The sequence below is a fragment of the Rhea americana genome, unplaced genomic scaffold (genome assembly GCF_003343005.1).
Source record: "Rhea americana isolate MKP2758 unplaced genomic scaffold, rheAme1 scaffold_144, whole genome shotgun sequence".
NCBI classification, from domain to species: Eukaryota; Metazoa; Chordata; class Aves; order Rheiformes; family Rheidae; genus Rhea; species Rhea americana.
In genome coordinates, this window is record NW_028185528.1 from 1476186 (window position 1) to 1496945 (window position 20760).

At 37.5% G+C, this 20760-nt stretch overlaps 1 protein-coding gene across 1 annotated transcript in view; it reads right to left on the bottom strand.

Annotated features, from left to right (window-relative positions):
• NTNG1 (netrin G1) overlaps window positions 1-20760 on the bottom strand; it is a 154179-nt gene that overhangs the window by 76116 nt on the left and 57303 nt on the right. Inside the window, exon 2 of the mRNA XM_085299071.1 lies at window positions 13644-14284. Within this exon, the coding sequence (XP_085155197.1) occupies window positions 13644-14284 (641 nt within the window). The remainder of the gene's footprint in view (window positions 1-13643; window positions 14285-20760) is intronic.

Below are 20760 nucleotides of genomic sequence, written 5' to 3' on the forward strand. Positions count from 1 at the left end.
ACCCTGAAGCATGAAGCACAGAATGATTGCAAAAAAAAAAAAAAAAAAAAAAAAAAAAAAAAAACAACCAAACCAAAAACATAATAGCTACTTTATTGGAAAGTATTTCCATAAGCAACACTTGGGGCTAAAGGAGTTGGTGTGTATGTCTGACATGCCTTAGTGCTAGTGTTCTGTCACCTCCCATACACTGTAAGAGCTGCACAGGGGGAAGAAGCAGTCCCACTGGGATTTAGGATGGTGCCCATGGCAGTCATGACCTCCTGTCCCCACAATTACTGCTCGCTGTCTCTCCTTGTCTGCCCCTATATCCTCTCAGCACCTCCTCCTGTTGACCTAGCCAGARGGAGAGCATTACTCAACACTCAGATATGGCCCTTACACCTTGTTAAAGTTGTACTTGGCTTAAACGTTGGGAAAAAAACCTCAAGAGAGAAAAGGGCAGAACTTTGTGGATTTTATGACAGATAGAGATATATATGATATATAGCAAATTGGCTAAACTAAATGACTTAGTGGCCATATAATCATATCACATAGGGAACAAACTTTTGGCCGCTGTTCAGGCTTTAGTAATAAAATTTGACCATATCTTTAAGAATACAACACTTTCAGTCCATTTATTCTATATCATTCCTGTGTTCTGTGTCAGTTTTACCCCTTCAGTGATAATCTTTGGTTTTTCAGGTGCCCAATTGCCTTTAAAGAATTTGTTAAAAAAAAAAAAAAAGAAAAAGAAAGGTCTCAGTACGGAGATTTCCCTCGAGATAAATACATTGTAGACTGAGGACTTGGACAATACCCTTGACAACAGCCCACGTTGCTCAGTCATATGACACTCGCTCATGCAGCTACAGGGCAGGACAAGTGCCCTTGGCTGCTGCCTGCATGTCTGTTAGGATGAAGTCGCACTTACTCCTCAAGGCAATTCCTTCCCTGTCCTAATGCTTGCCTAATGTAGTTATAGCAGCTAAATTTTCAAACCTGTTTTATTGTAAAATGTGCTAAGCATATGAGGATATTAACAGGTAAACATTTTGTGTTATCTCAGGAGTTATGGGKAAGCTCTTGTATACAGGGTATTGAGACAGAACTATATGTTTTATTAATTATAATAATTACAATTTGTATTGCAGCAATATTTGCACAACTCTCAAAAAAGGGCCTCTGTCCTGTTACAGCACATACTCATCCCATGGTAAATTGCAGAACCTTTTCCTGGGAGTAAGCCCCTTCATGGCTGACCCAGTATCTCCAAGGGATTCTTCAAAAGCCCTGGTATAATAAAATACAATCAAAATTTACAAAACAAAAACAAAAACAAAAACCAAGAGCCAGTATTCAAAGCTATTTTAGGTGATTTCACTTCAAGTGTCAAATGCCTCCAAAAATCTAACCTGATGCTCTTTCTCTGAAGCCTTTTGAGAGAGTATATAGCCAGCTTTCTGTTTCACAATTCACAGGCAGCGTGCCTGTCAGCCCTACACTGACTGCACATTTGTTAGTCAAATTCTAGGTATGACCATACAGTGAGGAAACTGTATTTCTGTTTTCAAAATGTTGAAAATATAGACTTCACCTACCTTTGGGATCAAGACACATAACCCTTTATAATTCTGGTGGTATCTCTTTACTACATCTTGTGTATTTAAAGTAATAAATAAAAAAACATATAAATCACAAAATCCAAAGTCTACATTATTCTCCAAAAGTAGCTACTGGAATTAAGAGATATATCAGAATTTCAACTCTGAATGTAGTGACTTCTGTATTGGTAGAAAACAAAAAAGTCTAATATTTTAAGACACCAAATCTAAACCATGAGATACTTATAAGAATGAACACATATCATGTACATGAAAGGACTGACCTAGGAAAGGATCACCAAGCTGAAGGTTACTTCTGTAGTGACTAACTGATGTAAAGGTAAAATAACATGAGCAAGGCCTCAAAAATCAAAATGATTTGGTTTGGGTGTGTAAGGACTTTTCAGTGTTAAAATTCCTTTTGTTTTGACATATCTGCAGTAGAAGACAAATAAAAAGTGATTTTACTTTTCCCTGTTCTGTCTATTTCTATTGCTCTAGTCACCATCCAGAAAATAAGCAAATAAGAAAAGGGAGTTGAAAATCATTTCTGAGATCTAGCTTGTGCACTGTGTTAAAACATTTTCTGTAGCTGAATATTAGCAGTTAATGGCACTCATTAATATAGCTCATTAATAATCGTAACAAACAATTCTGGAACTACAGCTTCCAATCTTTTAGTTCTTCTTCTGTGTTGCAAAGGGCAGAATGCTGCCCTGGCTGGCAGACTGGCATTTCCAGGGGACAGGAGTGATTAAATTCATAACTGGCTCCTTGCTGTTTTGTTGTCCTACTGGAAGAGTTATTTCAGGAGCATTCAAAAGAAAGGAGACATGGTTTCATAAACACAGTATATTCTAGGAAGCCTGTTAAATGACATACAATTTTCTGCACTGACAAAGAATAATAGGTTTAGTTTTTCACTGTAAATTGAGATGTTCCATCCTTTCCCTCTCCTTCTCATTTTTGCCTCTTTTGCAAAGGTTTCCATTCCTTCTGTGAGCACCACCACGCAGACAGTGACTCACCACGTGGTACAACTGAAGGAGTGAAGATCACCAAAAAGACAAGTGAAGACAGTGAGAACTGAGCTGCTGGAGGTATGGTGGGGGAGGAGGGAAGGAGGATTTCCCAAAGTGGGTCACTAACAAACAGATGCCTTCTGACATTGCGGATCTACTCTCTGTCCCACTTGCCATCACCATACCCTGCTCCTGCCAGTTCCTCTCCTGCATTACAGAAGGTCAAGAGAGCTGTCTGTGCTGTGCGCTGACTGAGGAGGAGGTGAGGGAGGCAGGATAATTTTTTAAAATATTTTTTTCAAAACAATTCCTGATCATGCTTACAAGGCAAAAGGGCTTAACAATCCTAGTTCTAAGTAAGGGAAAACTGGTCCACAGTTCAATAAGTAAAATGAGAAGATCTAGAACCAAATAAAATATGATGGGGCTATAAAAATACAGCCAAGGCAAGTAAGGTAACAACAAAGGTAACAACATCCCGCAACCCTTCCTCCCCCAATAAAAACATAAAAAAAGGATGGGAAGCATCCGGTTGCCAGGGCATTAGTGTGACAGCGAGTGCTAGCAGTATGCATCAAATAAAGCTCTACCAAGACAGTGAATTTAATGTTCCCCATCCTATACAGAAGTCTCAGTAAGGTCGTAGATTCCAACTCATGTTTGCTTGTCTTCTCTTCTCTGAATAGGCCTAAACAAAAGCACTACATAAGTATAAACAAATTGAAGAAATTAAAATGAATATGCTTCTTAATGACCTTGGTAAACACCATCCCAAAGTCTAAAGAGTCTTACTGCACTAGAGAGTTAAATGGGAAAATGTATAAAATCAGTTTTACTAAATATAAAAGTCAGAAACAATAAACAGTCCTGCTACTGTTCTGTCTGTAGTAACTTGCACTAAAATATATACACAGTGTTCTGGGAACTAAAGCAATGCTTTTGTTCAATAAAAACTGATACAATTAGAGAGTAAGAATTCCCCCTGCCTGCAATTTAAAATGAGTTTCCTAAAACTTGTGACCATTGTTGGAATCCAATTCAGGACCCCAGGTTATCAAATTCTGAGCATAGCACCATGCCTTTAAGCTATTAGAAACTGCTACACATCACACCAACTCTGTCTCTAAATGCTCTAGATAACTTTAAAGAGCAGGCACCCCATTTTGAATCAGGCAAGTGTTCACTGGGAATCAAAATGGAGTCACCAAATTTGTGCAGCCTTCAGACAGATCTTCATTTTCCAAGACAGTAAAGGAAAATGTTTTAGCACAAAAATATCTTAACTGTGTTTTTAAACTTAGATAGCTTTGCAGGACAGTGCACACACACACCACTGCAGGCTTCTGAGACTCTGTAGAGCAAGCATCTTTTTGTGGAATTCATCCAGGGAGGCAGAATCTGCAGGGCTAATGAGCACTCCTGCAGCCTCTGCCCCTGCAGCTCATTCCCTAGAAGCATAGTCTTAAATCAGACACGGTAACACTGCAAGCAGCCCCTAAACAAACCCCAACCCCTCCCTCCCTCCCAAAGTGGCTTAAGAAAGTTTCTGGTAATTATGCCCAGCAGCACTAGCATCTGACTTTGATGAAATCACAAACTTCTTTTCCATTCAGTCAATGGGAGCTGAATTAATTCCTAGGCTTCTTTAGTGCTGAGAGCCACAACTTGGGAATTCAGTATGTGAACATATTAATCTCACTGAAAGGCGATAATGCAATATATTACTGATGTGGGAGACAGCATGTATAAGCACTGTGTGATAGTGACCCTGACCAGCAGATGACTGGATGGGTAAGGAGCTAGCTTGAAGGCATAGCTTCAGCTTCAGCAGGCAGTCCTTCACTCTTGTCCCACTACTAATTTTCCAATGCATTACTGTGTCACTTGGGTATCCAGTGACGCTCATYACGAAGGTATGTGTCAGCCCCTGATAATACATGTCTGTGGTAAAATAACTGATCCTCTTTGCAGTGGTGATCTTTAATACTCATAGGGCATGGTAGATTATTAGATGAAAGGCTCTCTTCGATGGTGTCTAGTGTAATACATTATCAGACAGCAATGTGCCAACAATCTATCACTTACAAAATAATGTCATTCCTGGAAAAGGGCCTGGCAGCAGGGGTTAGGGAAGAGAGAGAGTTTAATTATATTTGTGGAAGAAAAGATGTCCTGAGAAGAGTGGGCAGCCTGATTATTTATTAGCTGTTCCAAAGCACTCAACACAATGTGAGAAAAAGATCAGACTCTGAGATATGGTGGTTCATATTGCTGTTACAGACTCTAGCCTTGAAGTCAAGTTCATGCTGAAGAACAAAATTACCTCTTACAATATGTGGTTTAGTTGCAAAAATGAAAAGGGTAAAAGACATATTAGTAATGTTGGCATTAGCAGAGGCAGCTGTTTTTAGATATTTGATATTTCAGGGATGTGAGTTTAGCATCATTATTAGAAGTACAGCTTACTATATTCCTCTGCAAACTTTCCAACAGTGAGCAGATGGTTACCCTATTACCAACCATTTGCATTTAACATATTGTAATGATTTATATACCACATGTCACCGAGCAAAGTGGAAACAGTCAGTGGCAACTAATTAGTTGAGCGTGAAGACGCATATTTCAATGTATATATCCTTACTGCAACCAAGTTTTATCTTTTTTGTTGTTAAAATGTTTTAATATGCAATGTAACAGAAATGCTGATGGCAGTTAAACATGAACCATGATGTCCCTCTGTCACTGGGACAGCACTACTGTCATTAACATTTGTACCAATACTCCCTTTATATGCCTGTTTTATGAATGATGATACGGGGAGGACAGATAATAACAATCCATTGTGTTCCTCTACCAATCTTTTTAAAGTGTATCTCAAAGTAATTTATAAATCTTAATATGTCAGATACTGGTTCATATTTTAGGCCAACACACTACTGGGAGTTAGGGTGGAAGTGGGAATACTGCATRGTAGAGAAGAAAGGCACACTGCATAGCTCTTATAGAAACAAAAATGGATTTAAGCATGAAAATGAGAAGAAACTGAGGACTTGATCAGGTGGTCATGAGGTCTTCCAGGGAGTTTACAAGGAAGAAGCAGACAACTRTTGACATTTGCACATCAGTCAGAGTCAGGAGGAGAGATCTGAGAGTTCAAAGAAGCAAACTTTGGAAAACAGCCCTCCAGCACTGGGATGAGGTAACTGCATATGTTAATTTGGTATGTGTTGCATTATCCATAGTATGTCCCAAGGCCTGTTCAACCTTAACCCACAGCTGGCACAGCATGTAGCTATGAACTGTCAGCTTCATTTTGGAATATTCATGTTTGTTTTTAGGCTTATGCTAAAACAGTATTGATTCAGCCCAGAAATGTCAATATAAGAATCAGTGTAGTATAACTGTGTTACTCCTAAGTGAGTAAGTATGGCAGTATTTCCAGCACAAAACGAACAAGATACATTTTTTATTAATTGCTACTRCTACTCGATAGAAGTTTGGATGTACTTTTGTGTGAAGAACCAGATGCTGTTAAAGGGAAGGGGTCTAAGGTCCCAAGAACTCTGTGTGCTGCACAGATTAAAGGTCTGATTTCAAATAGTTTCATGCAGGAGGAGTAGTTCAACAAAAGTCCTTACAGTTCCTGTTCTCTCTTAATGTCATTAGGATAGCTCTTGCCATCCGGCATTCTATCACATCTCAAGGTCCCATGAAGTAAACCAGGATAAAGCACGTTCTCCTGTAAAGGGCTGCAGCTAACATTATGCCTTCTGGAAAGAAATCAGCAGCCAAGCTTTCTCTGGGGAACTTGGCCTGCAGTTTGACCCCTCTTCTCCGTTTTCATTGCCATGCTCTTCCATGCTACATTCATAGCGCTATTGCTTCTTTCTGTAGCTCTGATCATATGCAATATTCTGTGAAAATAGAATTAAACTGGAGTTTAAAACTTAGACCACTGTCCAGCCCARTTGTCTTATTTATGTTTAACTGAGGATCTTTGCTGACTCATCTGCACTACGGCCCTCTGTGATGAAGTAATAATAACAATGGTTTTCTTTATGTATAGTTCACTAGTACTGATGAGATCCACTAACCGCAGAGAGGGACTCAGGAGTGAAAGAAAGGAAGGGTTCTCAAAGACCCCATGTAACAATTCAGTTGAATGAGACTATTAGAATTTGGCCTTTATTAATTCATTTTTCAGTTTTCTGAATAGATCTCTCTGAGTGACTCTATTGCTAGACCTTCCCTGACATTAGCAAAACTATCTGGATTTACATCTGCCTTATTATCTCAACATAACAGAGGATAAAAGAACTGTGAGGTTTGGATTTTTCTGTGCTTGTGTGTGTTTAGATATAAGCCAGGATAGTTTCCTTTTTCTGTCCTCCCTCCCTCCCTCCTTTCCTTCTTCCTTCCTCCCTTCCTCTCTCAATCCTGTTCTTACGTGAATGCATTTGAAACTTATCAGTTTAATACCAGTAACCTCACTGAAATTATCCTTGATTTACAGAATAGCATCTGAAATCAGTATCAGCCTTGGTTTCTCATTTCAATACTTAATTTCACATAATATATTATACACAATAGGAAATGATACAAAACATTTTCTACGGTGCAGTACTAGAGGAAAAAAGTGGGAAGGGAAAAAAGTTAACTAAGTTTCAAATATTTACATAAATCACAGCTGAATGATGGCTCATTTGTTACAACTAACAAGGAAGATTAAGAGAGAGAGATAAGTATCAGCTGTGTCAAGAAAAAGCACGTGAGTATTCTGGGTTCAACTACTATATTCTGTGACACTCCATATGCTGATGAGCTGAGTATCTAGGAAAAAACAGCTCCTCAACATATTATTGAAATGGACAAAAATAGCTATGGGTAATCTCATCATACTGGTAGTGGTGGAAGGGATCCCAGGTTATTTATGCCAGACTGCCACTGGGAAAGCAGACAGAATGCTCCTTACCACATAGACCTTCAAGACTAGCGTGACAGAATATGTTTTGCTAATTCTGTACATGATTTTTTCTTGCTGGTCTCTGCAAAAGTCTCCTGGAAGGAGATGTAGAGGATTACTCTACTTTCCTCTCTCAGAGAATACAGGGCACAGTGCTCCCTCTCCACTTCCAGAGCATCTATGACACTGCTGCAGGTAAGAATACCATCAATGGAGGAACCCTTAAAGCCAAGCATATTTTGCAGGATATTCTTCATAAAGAAGATCCTTTATCTTCATACACCTTTGTCATTACAGAGATTTGAAGGCAGCATGTTATCACACAGAAGCAGCCTCTTGATTTCTAGATCAGTATGTTAAGATTAAAAAAAACAAAACAAACAAACAAACAAAAAACCCAGAAAATCCCTCAATCAATATTGGTAGTTCCTGTCACTGGAGATGTAGTTGAGATATTTTAAACTTTTAATGTAACAATATGTTGCATACTTTAACTTGAAGGACATCTTGCTGCCAAGAATCATTTGTCTGTATGAGCCAGGAGATATTTAAGCTTATTCCACTGTTTGCATTAAGTTGAACTATTTTGAAATAAAAAACTTGAAGAAAGTTTTTGTCAGATAGGGAAATCACTCAATTTATTCAAGAAGACTCTTTGGGTGACTTTTGAGCATACGTTGTACTCCAAAGTAATAAAGAAAGAAAATTTCTCATTTCTTTCGTCAGGATTTTCATCTCTACTTCTTTTATGTTTAGTGACAAAATGAATTATATTACAAAAATGCTTCGTTCCTCTCCTCAAACACGTAGATCCTGCAAGAAACTGAGTATCCTTGAAAGGCAGCTGAGGGAGATCAGTAAAGAAATACTTAGCATCTTGCAAAAAAAAAAAAAAAAAAAAAATGCTAATGAGCAATGGTGACTAGTGAAATTCAGTAATGATTTAAACCCATTAGCTTCAAATGTGTATAGCAGAAATTAAGGACCTAGTTAGCCTTCCAGATTCTACTGTCCTTCTACCCATTGAGTCACTACAAGACTGAGGCCAGTTCGACTGACCTGATTAATAGGATTTTTGACACCAGGATGGAGGGTAGAAATGTGTTRCTTGACCATGGGCAAAAGTACACTTGCCCAGGACACCTGTCCTGAGTAAACCATTGAAGATTGCTAATGTGTGAATGAATGAACACAGTAAGCATCTAATTATTTCAATTCCTGATGTCTCTAGATGTGTTACAGAAAATGAAAGACAACATTCTTTAGTGACATACTACAGTAGATATATTAAAAAAGCTAATTGTGCTTGGGAGTTAAAGATAAATTGACATGCTCATAAACACCTAAATTTTCTTTGCAATATATCAGAATGCAATCTGATATTAACGTAGCCTTTAGCTTGTGAACATCCACTGAAGTTTGTAGCACATATTCCAGATTCATAAGACAGTTCTGCTCTTTTTAAGTAAAGGCCTCTCAACTACTTCCAAAAAAAATGTGAAATCTTATCAATATTGAATAGTTTAGAGTCACAGCTGACTGGAGGGACAGGCTGACTAAAAAGACAACCTCCCCAAAATGCTTTTCCTGAGAGCAATGYATCCAGGTTCTTAGATGGATTAAATTTAGGACAGATAATGTGAGTGAGAAACTGTTAAAACTGAGGATATTTTTCACTTATGTAATGCAAGTTAGAGGTTTCTATTACTGCTGGAACTGCAACCATAGCTGAGAAAGGGTCAGAAAACCCTGCAGCTTAAGTATAGAAGCTTCAAGGTGAGAAAGAGTATAAAAATAAATTCCAAAGGGCTTAATAATATGTTGTACAGAACTGGATATTCTGTGTCAAAAGGAAACTTAGAGCTCTTAGATCAAAAACTAATCACCAAAAAGCAGTAAGATCCTTTGTTTTAGCCAGATAGTTATTCTATAACCCACTGGGTTAATGATTTCTACTATCACCTCAAATTACAGTTAATTTATAGTATATAAATGTACATGTCATTTACAATATAACAGTTAAACCAAAATTCTTTTGCAATGAATGTGATTAAACCGTCAGTAGCCTCATTTAAAATCTACTAGGGACCTTTTGCTTGACTTCGAAGGGATTATTATCAGCATTTTAGTGAACTTCTAAAAAAAAATGGTGAGAGTTTTACCTCACAGCTTACTATCAGGACCATCCTTTACATTGAATCAAGGATATTCAGAACCCACAGGAAGTCCACTTCTTCAAGCACTGAAATGAAAAAACCTTCCTGAGGTTACCACACAGAATACCCTTTGATTCTCTTTGCTGCAAGAAGACATGAGGAAAAATTAGTTTCCCATCCCAGAAGACTTTATTTATGCATTAGTCGACCTTTCTAGCCGTTAGGACCATCTTGCTTCAGCAGTTAATTAACACAAGTGCCATAATTTAATAYAGTTAATGCTACTTGATGCCCTTTAATGTACCTTCCATTAGTGATATTATTGTAGTATTACCCAGTAAATTAAAATGAGATCAAGACTAAGAGAAGCTCTCTTTAATTAAAGTACTGGCACACTACATTGTCCATTATTCACTAGAAAAAAAAAATCACCCTGATTTAGTGAAACAGACCGTCCGTAAGTCAGAATTAGTTCATGTGGATTATTAGGTTTCTTGAATTATGTGAGCACAATGGGGTTGCTGAAATTGCTAATAGCCACGTTTCTTTTTTTTTTTTCATTATCTTAATAAACACACAGTGAAAGTGGTAAATTGAATGAACAAGTGGTAATAGAAAAGGTAAAGTGTTCATCAAGAGTACACAGCTTTTCCTCTCTAATACAACATAAATCAGGCCTATTTCACAACTAAATGCAATGGAATGACAAAGCATATATATTAAAAGGTAAAATCTCCTATCTTTAATTTGTTATGAAGTATTAAACCCCACAGCCCAGGATCTTGCATATTAAATATGGCACCTTTAAGATAGATATTTTTCACTCTTGTTGAATTTTAAGATACAATATCAAACAACTTATATGGTATGCTGCCTTTAAAAATATACTATTATGAACTTTACTGATTTTTTAACTACATTAAACCYACAGGTTATTCTTTTTCATGCCAAAAAAATAGCTTTATATAGGTAGCATCACTCATCCACCACACACCAAGCTCTTGGGAATCTCCTTTGTACCCTGTCCTCATGGAACAATGTTGTCTAGTTTTACTAAATGCATATACATGCTTTTACTTCAAAACACAGAATATTAGCCTTGCAGCAAAAATTTATTATAATAACACCCAGTTAACAACCTCAATTGATGTGCAATGGCTAGAAAGTTCAGCTGAATCAGAAGCACCATCATAAAACTATTTTTTACTTACTTAACTTACTTAACATTTACTCCCCTTTATCAAGTTCCCACATCTACTTATTTTTCAGGGAATGCCAGAGAACCTAAACATAATGCTCATTTGGAGGGTCTTCAGAGTGGCCCTCATCAGGTTTCTGGTAGAGACCAAAAATATTTAAAGCTGGATGACAATGGGCCTATTGCAAGCTTATCTTTGGCAAGACCAATGAATCAGGGGATACCTACTGCAGCCCCACATCTACTTAGCAATAAGCAACCCCCTGAAGTATTTAACAAGGATGCCTCATTACATACTGAAGGAAAAGATCCAAAATCCCTAAAGAAGTGTTCTTCTCATTAGCAGAAGCGTGATAAGAATTCACATGAATCTGATCTAGTGAGATAATATATCGGATGGCTCTTTTAAAGCATGTGTCTGATTACTGTAGCATTTAGAAAACAAGCATCATTATCAGATTAGTTCTCTGTACTGTCATGCTTCACTTTTATAGATAATTTTGGAAAGATTACAATATCCCAGATGTGTTTGGGAAGCTTCTGTTTCTAATTTGCATGAAACATGCTCTTTTTTTCTCCTTCAAAAGTTTTATTTGATAAGGCACTGATATTGAAGTCAGACTAAATTCCAGCAATTGGAGGTTTTTATATGGGGAGAAGGATTTCCTTTATTTTAAGTAACTTAAAATCTCAAATTTTGTTATGATCCCTCAGTACATTTAAGCTACTTAGAGCATGGAAGAAAGGATACACATTAAGTAAAATCTGTGTGTGAATTTTGATACATTGACATTAATATCCTAAACTATTTCAAACACTGTCTTAAGCTGTCCATGATCCATGAAGTCCAATCAACAGATTTCTGAACAATATTTTTTTATATATAGTATAACTAATAACAGCTACAATAAAAATTCTTTAACAGGAACATTTACCTTATACGTCAACATTTTCAATTAATGCTTCTTTATATAAGTATATATACTTGGTGTGGACACAAAACAGTGTAACTGTGTTCTGAATATATGGTCCTAAGAAATGTATTTTGTTTTGATATTAAAATATTAGCACTGCAAAAGTACTTATGCATTCAAATCTGTACATGGCACCAGCTCTTCTTTTTGATAAACCTAGATGAATATTTTTCAATAACTTATATCACAGTAATTTGATTCTATTTCAATTTTAGCTATTGATTTTTGCATCTTGAAAATGCTTAGAAATGTGAAAGACAGCAGCCTTTTCTATAGAAGAGGTAGAAAATGGCAAGCTTAAGTCACCAAAGGAGTAATTAAAAATACAATTTTCAGTGTTTTAAATAATCGCCTTCTCCAGCTTACCCATTCCTGTGCCTGCAAAAAGTACTTTGGCATTCCAGGACACATTAGCTTTTATTTTTGTACTACAAAAAAAAATATTAATATTGCACTGATATATAGTTCCTTTTAAAAAAATTAAAAAGTAAGGTTTGAACTCTCTGTAGATGATACAAGGAAAAAACAAAAGGTACATTAGAGAGGTGAGTGAATTGCTAATAGAAAAGGTCCCATTTATTTCTTCTGAACAAGCTGGCAACCAAGATACATGTAAAGGGTATCACACTCCTGCTTGAGGTCATCAGTCAATTATTAGTTTGAGTTGGGAAGAAAATTTCCCAATAGAAATGTCATTGTAAAATTATTATTTTGGGGACTATGACACCTGATACCAGCCACTGCTTGCCACAGAGGGACTATTTATCTTAGACCTCGTTGAATAATAATCTTTCTTATATTCAAATCAGTCCTATGCTCTCCAAAGCACTGTTGTTTTTTCCTCTTTTACTTCAGCTTCACTGCATTTCAGAGCTGATTAAAGTACAAGGAACAGACTCTAATCTCTATGGCCTTCTTTGTTCATGTACAATTCACTTTGGTGGAAAGGTACCATGCAAGAGCTTTTTTATCAGTTACATACAACATTAAAGGCCTGAAAAAGTCAAACGATAAAACAGAATCTCTCTTTTTAGTTAACTACAATCAGCTCAGGCTCCAACTGTATAAAACCAAAAAAATCAAAAAGCAATGGGCAAAAACTGAAACACAGGGAAATCGGCTTGAACACAAGAAAACCGTAAGGGTAGTTGAACACAGGAACAGGCTGCCCAGGGAAGTTGTATAGTCTCCATCTTTGGAGATATTCAAAATCTGGCAGGACATGGTCCTGGGCAGCCTGGCTGACCCTGCTTGAATGGGGTGGTTAAACACAGGAACAGGTTGCCCAAGGAGGTTGTACAGTCTCCATCTTTGGAGATATTCAAAATCCAGCAGGACATGGTCCTGCGCAGTCTGCTCTAGCTGACCCTGCTTGAATGGGGGGTTGGACCAGAAGATCTCCAGGGGTGTCTTCCAGCCTCAACTATTCTGGGATTCTGTGAAAACAGAACAAAAGGCCCTGCAAAGTGTCTTAATGCCAGGGTGCATTCCTGAGCCAATGTATGAAACTATTAATCTCTTAAGAGCTAGGGTACTTCCCAGAGCTAGTGACAGAAAACAGTCATTATTTAGTACKGCTGACTTAGAAACTTCTGGTATTTTCAGAAACTTATTTCACCTGAGCCATATTTCTCATAAATACACTTCTGCAGAAACTGTTGCCATGTTTGGGGAAGTAAACAGTTTTGAACAACCTCTAAAACCAAACGTATATGCTTGTTCCTAAAGGTGTATATTCTCTTACCTTCCATACACCCTTATGTCTGAAATTGCATAAAAGTAGCGTGCCAGGTGTTGCTCATCTACATATATCTCTCCAGTTGCTGGCCTAAGCAATCGTATCCTCAGATCAGTGATGGTAAAGAAATCTCTTAACTTCTTGGTTGTGTCAAGCTGGCCATAAAGAGAAGCCATATTATGAAGTCGAGGTCCAGCAAAGAAAGCAAATCTATCTTTGATTTCAAAGTGGATGATTTTACTATTTGTCATGTACCCAGTAGAGTATTCTTCTGTGCAAATGATTTCTAGGACTGTGTGCTGTGATAAATCCCTCACTGATTTTGGATCCATGTGGAAAGCATCTAAGCAGTCTGTGGCATAATATTGGTAGGGCTGCCATGTTCGTCCATAGTCCAGTGATTTCTCCAGGATCATTTGGTCTGGACGGCCAGATTCGAACGTGATAACTATGTTATCAGTCAGCTCAATGGTTTTGTTCCAGGAGAGAGTAATATTAACATGAAGAGGCTTTGGATAATCCTTCCAAGTTGTGGACTGCCAAAATGTGGAGGGATGTCTTCCTTCAAGATCAAACATCAGTTCTGGAGGATGAGCCAGTTCTTGGGTACTTGCATCACATTCATTATTGCACATGTAAGGATTCCCCTAGAAAAGAGCAAAACAGTGTTACAAGGAGCACTGCAGGGATGACTATGAGATATAAAGATGTTTCTTCTTTGGCCTGTAAGAATTGCTTCTTTTTCTTTAGGAGTGAAACCAAGAAATAAAAAATGAATGCTTGCAAAGAATACCTTTATCTTAGCCAGATATATCCTTTACATTTTATTTGTTAAATTAACCCCCCMCACACACACATGTGCACACACACACACACACATGCACTAAGCACCTTTGCTTCTGTAATGTATTTTTCTTAATTTGTTTTAGAGAGTTTATTTACCCTGAACAAGTTCGACCAGTAATCTAGTTACAAGACCAAGAAAAATGAGCAAGTGCCTAATAGCGCAATAACTCTGACTCTTCTTGGAAAGAGGCAGCAGCCAGAGAGAATTCCTTTTTAAAACAAGCACATTCCTTGAGAGCTCATTTCATAAAAAAAAAGTCATTTTTAGGCCAAGTGTTTTGGAGTCAGCAATGCAGCCCCTATGTACTCTGCATGAAGCAATACCCAGTGCAGCCTCATGCTTCCTTTCACCCTGGCCTCAAATTCATCATGCGTAACTGTGTTTCCAGTGTAGCAATGCCTTTCCTTAAAACATTTACACTTGTCACCAAAAGTCATTAGAAATACAGTGCACTACAAGCTCTGGGGTTTGATTCAGACATCTGCCACCTTATTACAGGGTAGCAAATTTCTTCAGGAAAGACTTTTCATCAGACACCGGCTCCAATTTATCAGGACAAGATAATCCACCACTTGAATAGGTGGGAGATGTCAGTAGCTCCAGCTGGAACGCTGCCGAGGTGGCTGGAGGTCTGAACTGTGCGTTGAGTTAAAAACAGCAACAGAAAAGACTTGCCAATAATGCACAGCTTTTACAGCTACTTGTCCTCTATACCAAGGTGAAAGTGAATTATTCTCTTCTTGGCCTTTTGATGCATTAACTTGCACACTACAGTCTCCTGTTTCTTCACAAAGGCTATTTTGTCTGCAGATTGGGGATATCTTGTAGCAGTTGCCAAGATATCAGACTCTGTAGGCTGCACTGAATCACATCTATCTAATTTAGGATTTCAACAGTACATTAATATTTGGCTATTGTTCACTCCGTATTTGCTTCAGAGAACAATCACTGCTCTGTATCTTTCACTGTATGTTAAATACTGACTGTGGAATAAATGATATCTTTTTTTTCATTGATGGTCAGCACTGTTGGGGAACAAGTTGCCCAGATCTATATTTAGCAGTGTTGAATATGGGCATAATAAGTGTGGCTTTTATTGACATTAATATCAGAGTTCTCCTCCCCTATACTGATGGTAGAACAGGCATTATGATCAACTTTTTTTTTTTCCTTACAATTACAATTATGCTTCTTTCCATCTCAAGGCCTCAGGGCAATGAAGAGACTCAGTGCCATCTGATATGTGAAATGAGTTTCAAACATGAGTTTCCACCTTGGTCACTGCTCTACTCCTTGACATACTCCCATGAAATTCAAGCAAAAGGACTTAAGCATTCACTTTAATTTCCCCAGAGGCAATTTCCCCTTACTTAGGCATAGAAATATATTTTTTTCTTTTTCTCTCTCTTTCCCGTTAATTCAGTTGAAACCTAAAACTGACAACAATTCATTGGGATTCAAAGTAAAAAATAACAACACCAAAGGGTTATTTGAAAAGCAGAACACTACTTGTTAAACTGACAGATTCTAAACATGCCACTGTAACTGAAAATATTCTGTAAAGTGTGTCCATTACAGTTTTCCTAATTTCAAACTCATGGTTACTATTTCTATACCTCCCTTTTGAATACAACAGAGAAAAGTATATATATAAAAAAGGTTCCAGGCAGAATAGATAAACCACTGGCTTTTTTTAACATTTTAAGCTCAATTTGATATCTCAGACACAAAAGTAAGGATTTTCCACTTGCTTAGGCCTTTTCTTTACCCTGGGGAGGATATCCATATTGTAAAATCTGTAAAATTCTACAGCCTTTGGCTATAAATAAATATGAATTTTGCAAAAATGTTTAGTGTTACATAAATCACACCTTTCTGGAATTTACTAGTAAAATCGGGTCATTTCTATGCCTGTTAACATGGAACTGTCTCTACACCTGTAATGTATATACTGCTGTCATCTTTTGACAAAAGCTACTTCATTCTGAGGTCACAGATATCAAAACATGGCAAATAAATACTACTGGATACCAACGCATGTGAATTAAGCAGTGCAAAGGGATGACTCTGGCTTCCCACAGCATAAACAGTGAGTTTGTTGTGATTCTTCACATTAAAACCTAAAGCTGCTCTGATCCTCTCAAYCCTGTATACTGGAGGAGGCATGTTTTATGACTTGGAGTGGTAACCCAGGATGCATTGCATATAAGAGTTGATTTCCACAGCATTTTTTTTAACTTTTGATTTTTAACAAAAAATGAAGTTTTAATATGGTCACAGAACTCCAGGAGTTGGGCTTTAACAAAACACAAGCCATGACAAGTGCAGTGAGATCATACGAACTGGTAGCAATAAAAGTATCTAAAAGAATAGTACAGTGAATACTAAAATTTAGCATTAGCTTGCTACTGAATCTTAGCATATACCTCTGTGGGCATAAAGCTGACGTAAGAAAAGACAACACTGGCCCAATCGACGGCAGAGTACAGCGAGAAATGGCTCAGAATCACAGTACTGTCCTGCACCTGAATCTGTTACCAGTGAAATCACCAGTGGTACAGCCTTTCACTGAAACCATTGTGTAAGGAAATCACCACACATGAGACTCCTAATCAAACGCTTCAGACATATTCCCAGTATATTGAATCATTCTTTTAATTTTATAGCACTGAATTCTCTTTTAAGAGATGAATGATTTGAAGACACCAAAACAATCTGTGTAAAGTTCAGTATTTTAGAGATAAAAATCAGTACTGATAAGCCAATAAAGTAAGTATCTTGAAACAGAGAGAGGGAGAGAAATAAGGAATATTTTAGAGTTTACCATTGCCTATTGATGTGACAGTCACTGACATGATTTTGAAATATTTAATGTGATTGTTACTTCCAAGGCATAGAGTCACATTCCCATTTCCTCTATCAACTTGGCTTTAAAATGCTTCTAATTCATCTTTAATGCCATTTACATGGTAAGTCATATTTATATTACCAAAACAGCATAAAGTGGTCTTACCTTACATGCAAGTCCCTTAGGACACATTAGTATGAAAATAATTAATTTAACTGGGATACATATTTTAATATGTCTTCATTCCTGTTATAATCCTCTTTGAGGCCTCTACCTCAGTAAAATGAATACAACAAAGAGAAATCTCCCCTGATCTGTCAAAACTAAGCACATTCTTTGTTGGGGATATCTAAGAGATTAGAACATTAGCAGCTGTATGTAATTTTGTGACTAGTTGTAAATAATCTTTATTTAAGCCCTTCCAAGCAACAGCTCTTCAGCTGGACATGGTGGAAAATATTTCTAACTTTAAAAAATGATATTTAAGCTATTAAGAGATTTCTAAATAATTAAGCACTAATAAATTCTTCTAAATATTGCCAAACAGGCTGAAGGGTTGCTAAGGCTCTCCTTGGACCACTACCTTCTAAAAGAAACTCATTACTTTGCTGAACAATAATTGCAGATTGCTATTAAACAGCTCCTTGCATGCAGTGAAATTAAATTGCTACTATTTTATTTTATGCCGCACATGGAATTCATGTTACCAAAAATTCTGACATAGCTGAAGACTTTTGTTTTAAAAAAATAAAAAAAATGGGTTGGCCTAGCCGCACTGCAAGCCCCGCTGTCTGTATCAYACAGTGTGACCATGTTCAGACATGACTGGAAGGAGCGGAGCTWGCTGATAAGCAGCTGGCTAGGAATGACTGATGCCAGTAGAATTTCCCCTCAGTTAGATGAATTTTGTTTGTTTTATCATGCAATTATGGGGTCTGTTTGTGTCAGCCAGTTTGAAATGTTGTAACGTCATCATCTGAGTTGCTGAACATTTTGGAAAGCGCCCCCCGTGGCCACGCAGCCCATCCACTTCGTGTTTCCTGTGAAGGGGTGCCGGGAGCTGGTGTCACGCTGGCACGGGCTCCTTCTCCAGCAGGGTCATTAACATGTCTCATGCACTGCAGCTCTAGGAATAAGCTGGTAACAAATGGAATGGTAACTCTAAAATATGCATTTAGGATAAAACCAGAAGTCTAACAGTAGTGTCACCTTTGAACATTGAAACAGAAGAGTGGATGACAATGCGGCTGCTCCTGTTTAAGGGTTAAAATCTGATCGCTCCCTCTCAGCCAAAGCCTCCCTTCTCTCATCACAAAGATCCTTCAATGGCATATACAAAGGCTTAGGGATTGATTGAAGATGTTGCCTCTTTCAATCTGCCTCCTGGCCACACTAACACCTTGCGGACTTTTTTACTCAGGAACAAAGACGGAGGGCTTAACCCTTCTACAGCGTGAATATTGGAAGCTGTATCACAGATTACATGCTGTAATAGACACCTGGCTAAATCCCTACAGAGGATTATAACTTGCATTTTCAAACTGGTGAAGGCTGCTGAGGTCAAGCAGGCCAAGATTTTAAGAAGGAGCAAAATAAATTTTCAAGAAGCAAGTCACAGCAACTGATTTTTATACTGCTGCCTGAAGATAGTTAGCTCAGATGTACTAGACAAGAAAAAATATAGCCTGATTCAAGTTTGGAGTGAGGTAGTGCAGTAAATTACTGCACTGAAGTAATACTTTTGGAAATAATAGAGTATTTTTCTTTTCTGAGAGATCATTACAAGTATTTCATTTGGTCCCATGCTATACGTTGTAATGACTGCACAATAATAACAAATACCAACAATAGCCCTAACTCAGCAGCTTACGTTTTCCATGTGATTTCTAAACAGGAATTACCTGTTTACCATGATAGAGCCACAGCTACCATTCATTCAGAGTAGTCCCACTAAAGGCAAGTAGTCAGTGTAGTGGACAGGCTACCTAAGGTACATAATCTGTCACCTAATAATTTATATTATCAAATTCACTACATCTATTAGCTAGTTTGAGAGTTTCTTGGTCAACATCTCTAGAATTATTGTAATAATGAAGACAGAATGTCTCTAGACAAGAACATTTTACCATCAATAACCTTTCGCAACTGCAGTGACAGTATTTTAAGTTAAAATGAATTAAGTTAAAAAAAAGTGCTAAAATCTTAGTGGAAGATCTGATCCTCTCTTTCACAGAGCTCCCAAGTGAGAGGCATGCGGATGGTCAGACAAGCACTTTGAGCTGCAGGCTGAGCAATTAGAATTCTCTAAAAAAAGAAAACAAAGAAATGTTTGAATCACTTCTGTAGAGACTTACATGCCAACTCAGAAATACTCAGCACCTCGCATTATGAACTCCATATGTAATCCCTGATGATATTGTACTGTTTCTTCCAAAACTTTTAAAGTGATCACTACAAGGCATTCCTGGTACTCAGAGTACCTCTCCRATTATTAGAATATGGCTCTCTTGAATTCCATGAACTGAAAATGTATCAAAGGAAAGGAATATTTTAATGCTTGAGTCGGAATTTAGGGAAGAAACTGTATTTCCCTCTTTGCATGGCCCTTCTTCAATGTGTATCAGGAACACAGGGCATAATTTGTCAGGTGAAAGGAGAGAACAAATTTTATTTTCTAAATCTGCTCAGGCTTCTAGAAATTTCTAGTTCACATAAAACATACTCAAGAGATTTAACGCATTAGCATATCAGCACTGGTATTACACGATCACACTTGCAAAGGTACTTAATTCCTATTGGAACATTCTCTCTTAGTTACTTTAATTACTTTTGTGAAATGGTTTTCAAGTTACTTTATTAGACAAATAGACTTTTGTTTCCGCTGAAATAGCTCTACCTATTTTTTTAAGGAAAAGCCTGTTTATTCCCAGTTGATAATTTTATGTTTCTAAAGCTATCTTTGACTTGGCAACCTTGCTGGTATTATTTTGGCCACTTGGTGATTCTGGCATTAATAGTACTTTACAACAGATCTGCTGGCACTGACCCAATCATATCCTTGTTATTTGAGAAAGCGCAATATTGGTGTTTTCCTCTTGTATCAGCAGGTATCTGGCAACATAATCACTTTCCTATTTATAGCTTTTGCAATGTTAATAAGGTTCATAAAGCTGAGACCCTATTGTACTAAGCTCTGGTTAAACAAGGTGGCAAAATGTTTTCCCCCCAATTTTGGTTTCTTTAAATGCTGGATGCTTTAAATGCTGGTTTGAGAAACTGAAATCACAGGGAACAGAGTGTTCACTTCTGTCAGTGTATTGGCACCTATTGGCGAAACCAGCCCCTCTGCTAGAGCATTCCCTAGACAAAACAGCAGAGCATATTGAGCTCTGTTGTCACGTTTAGCTCTCTGAACGTACTTTTGTATA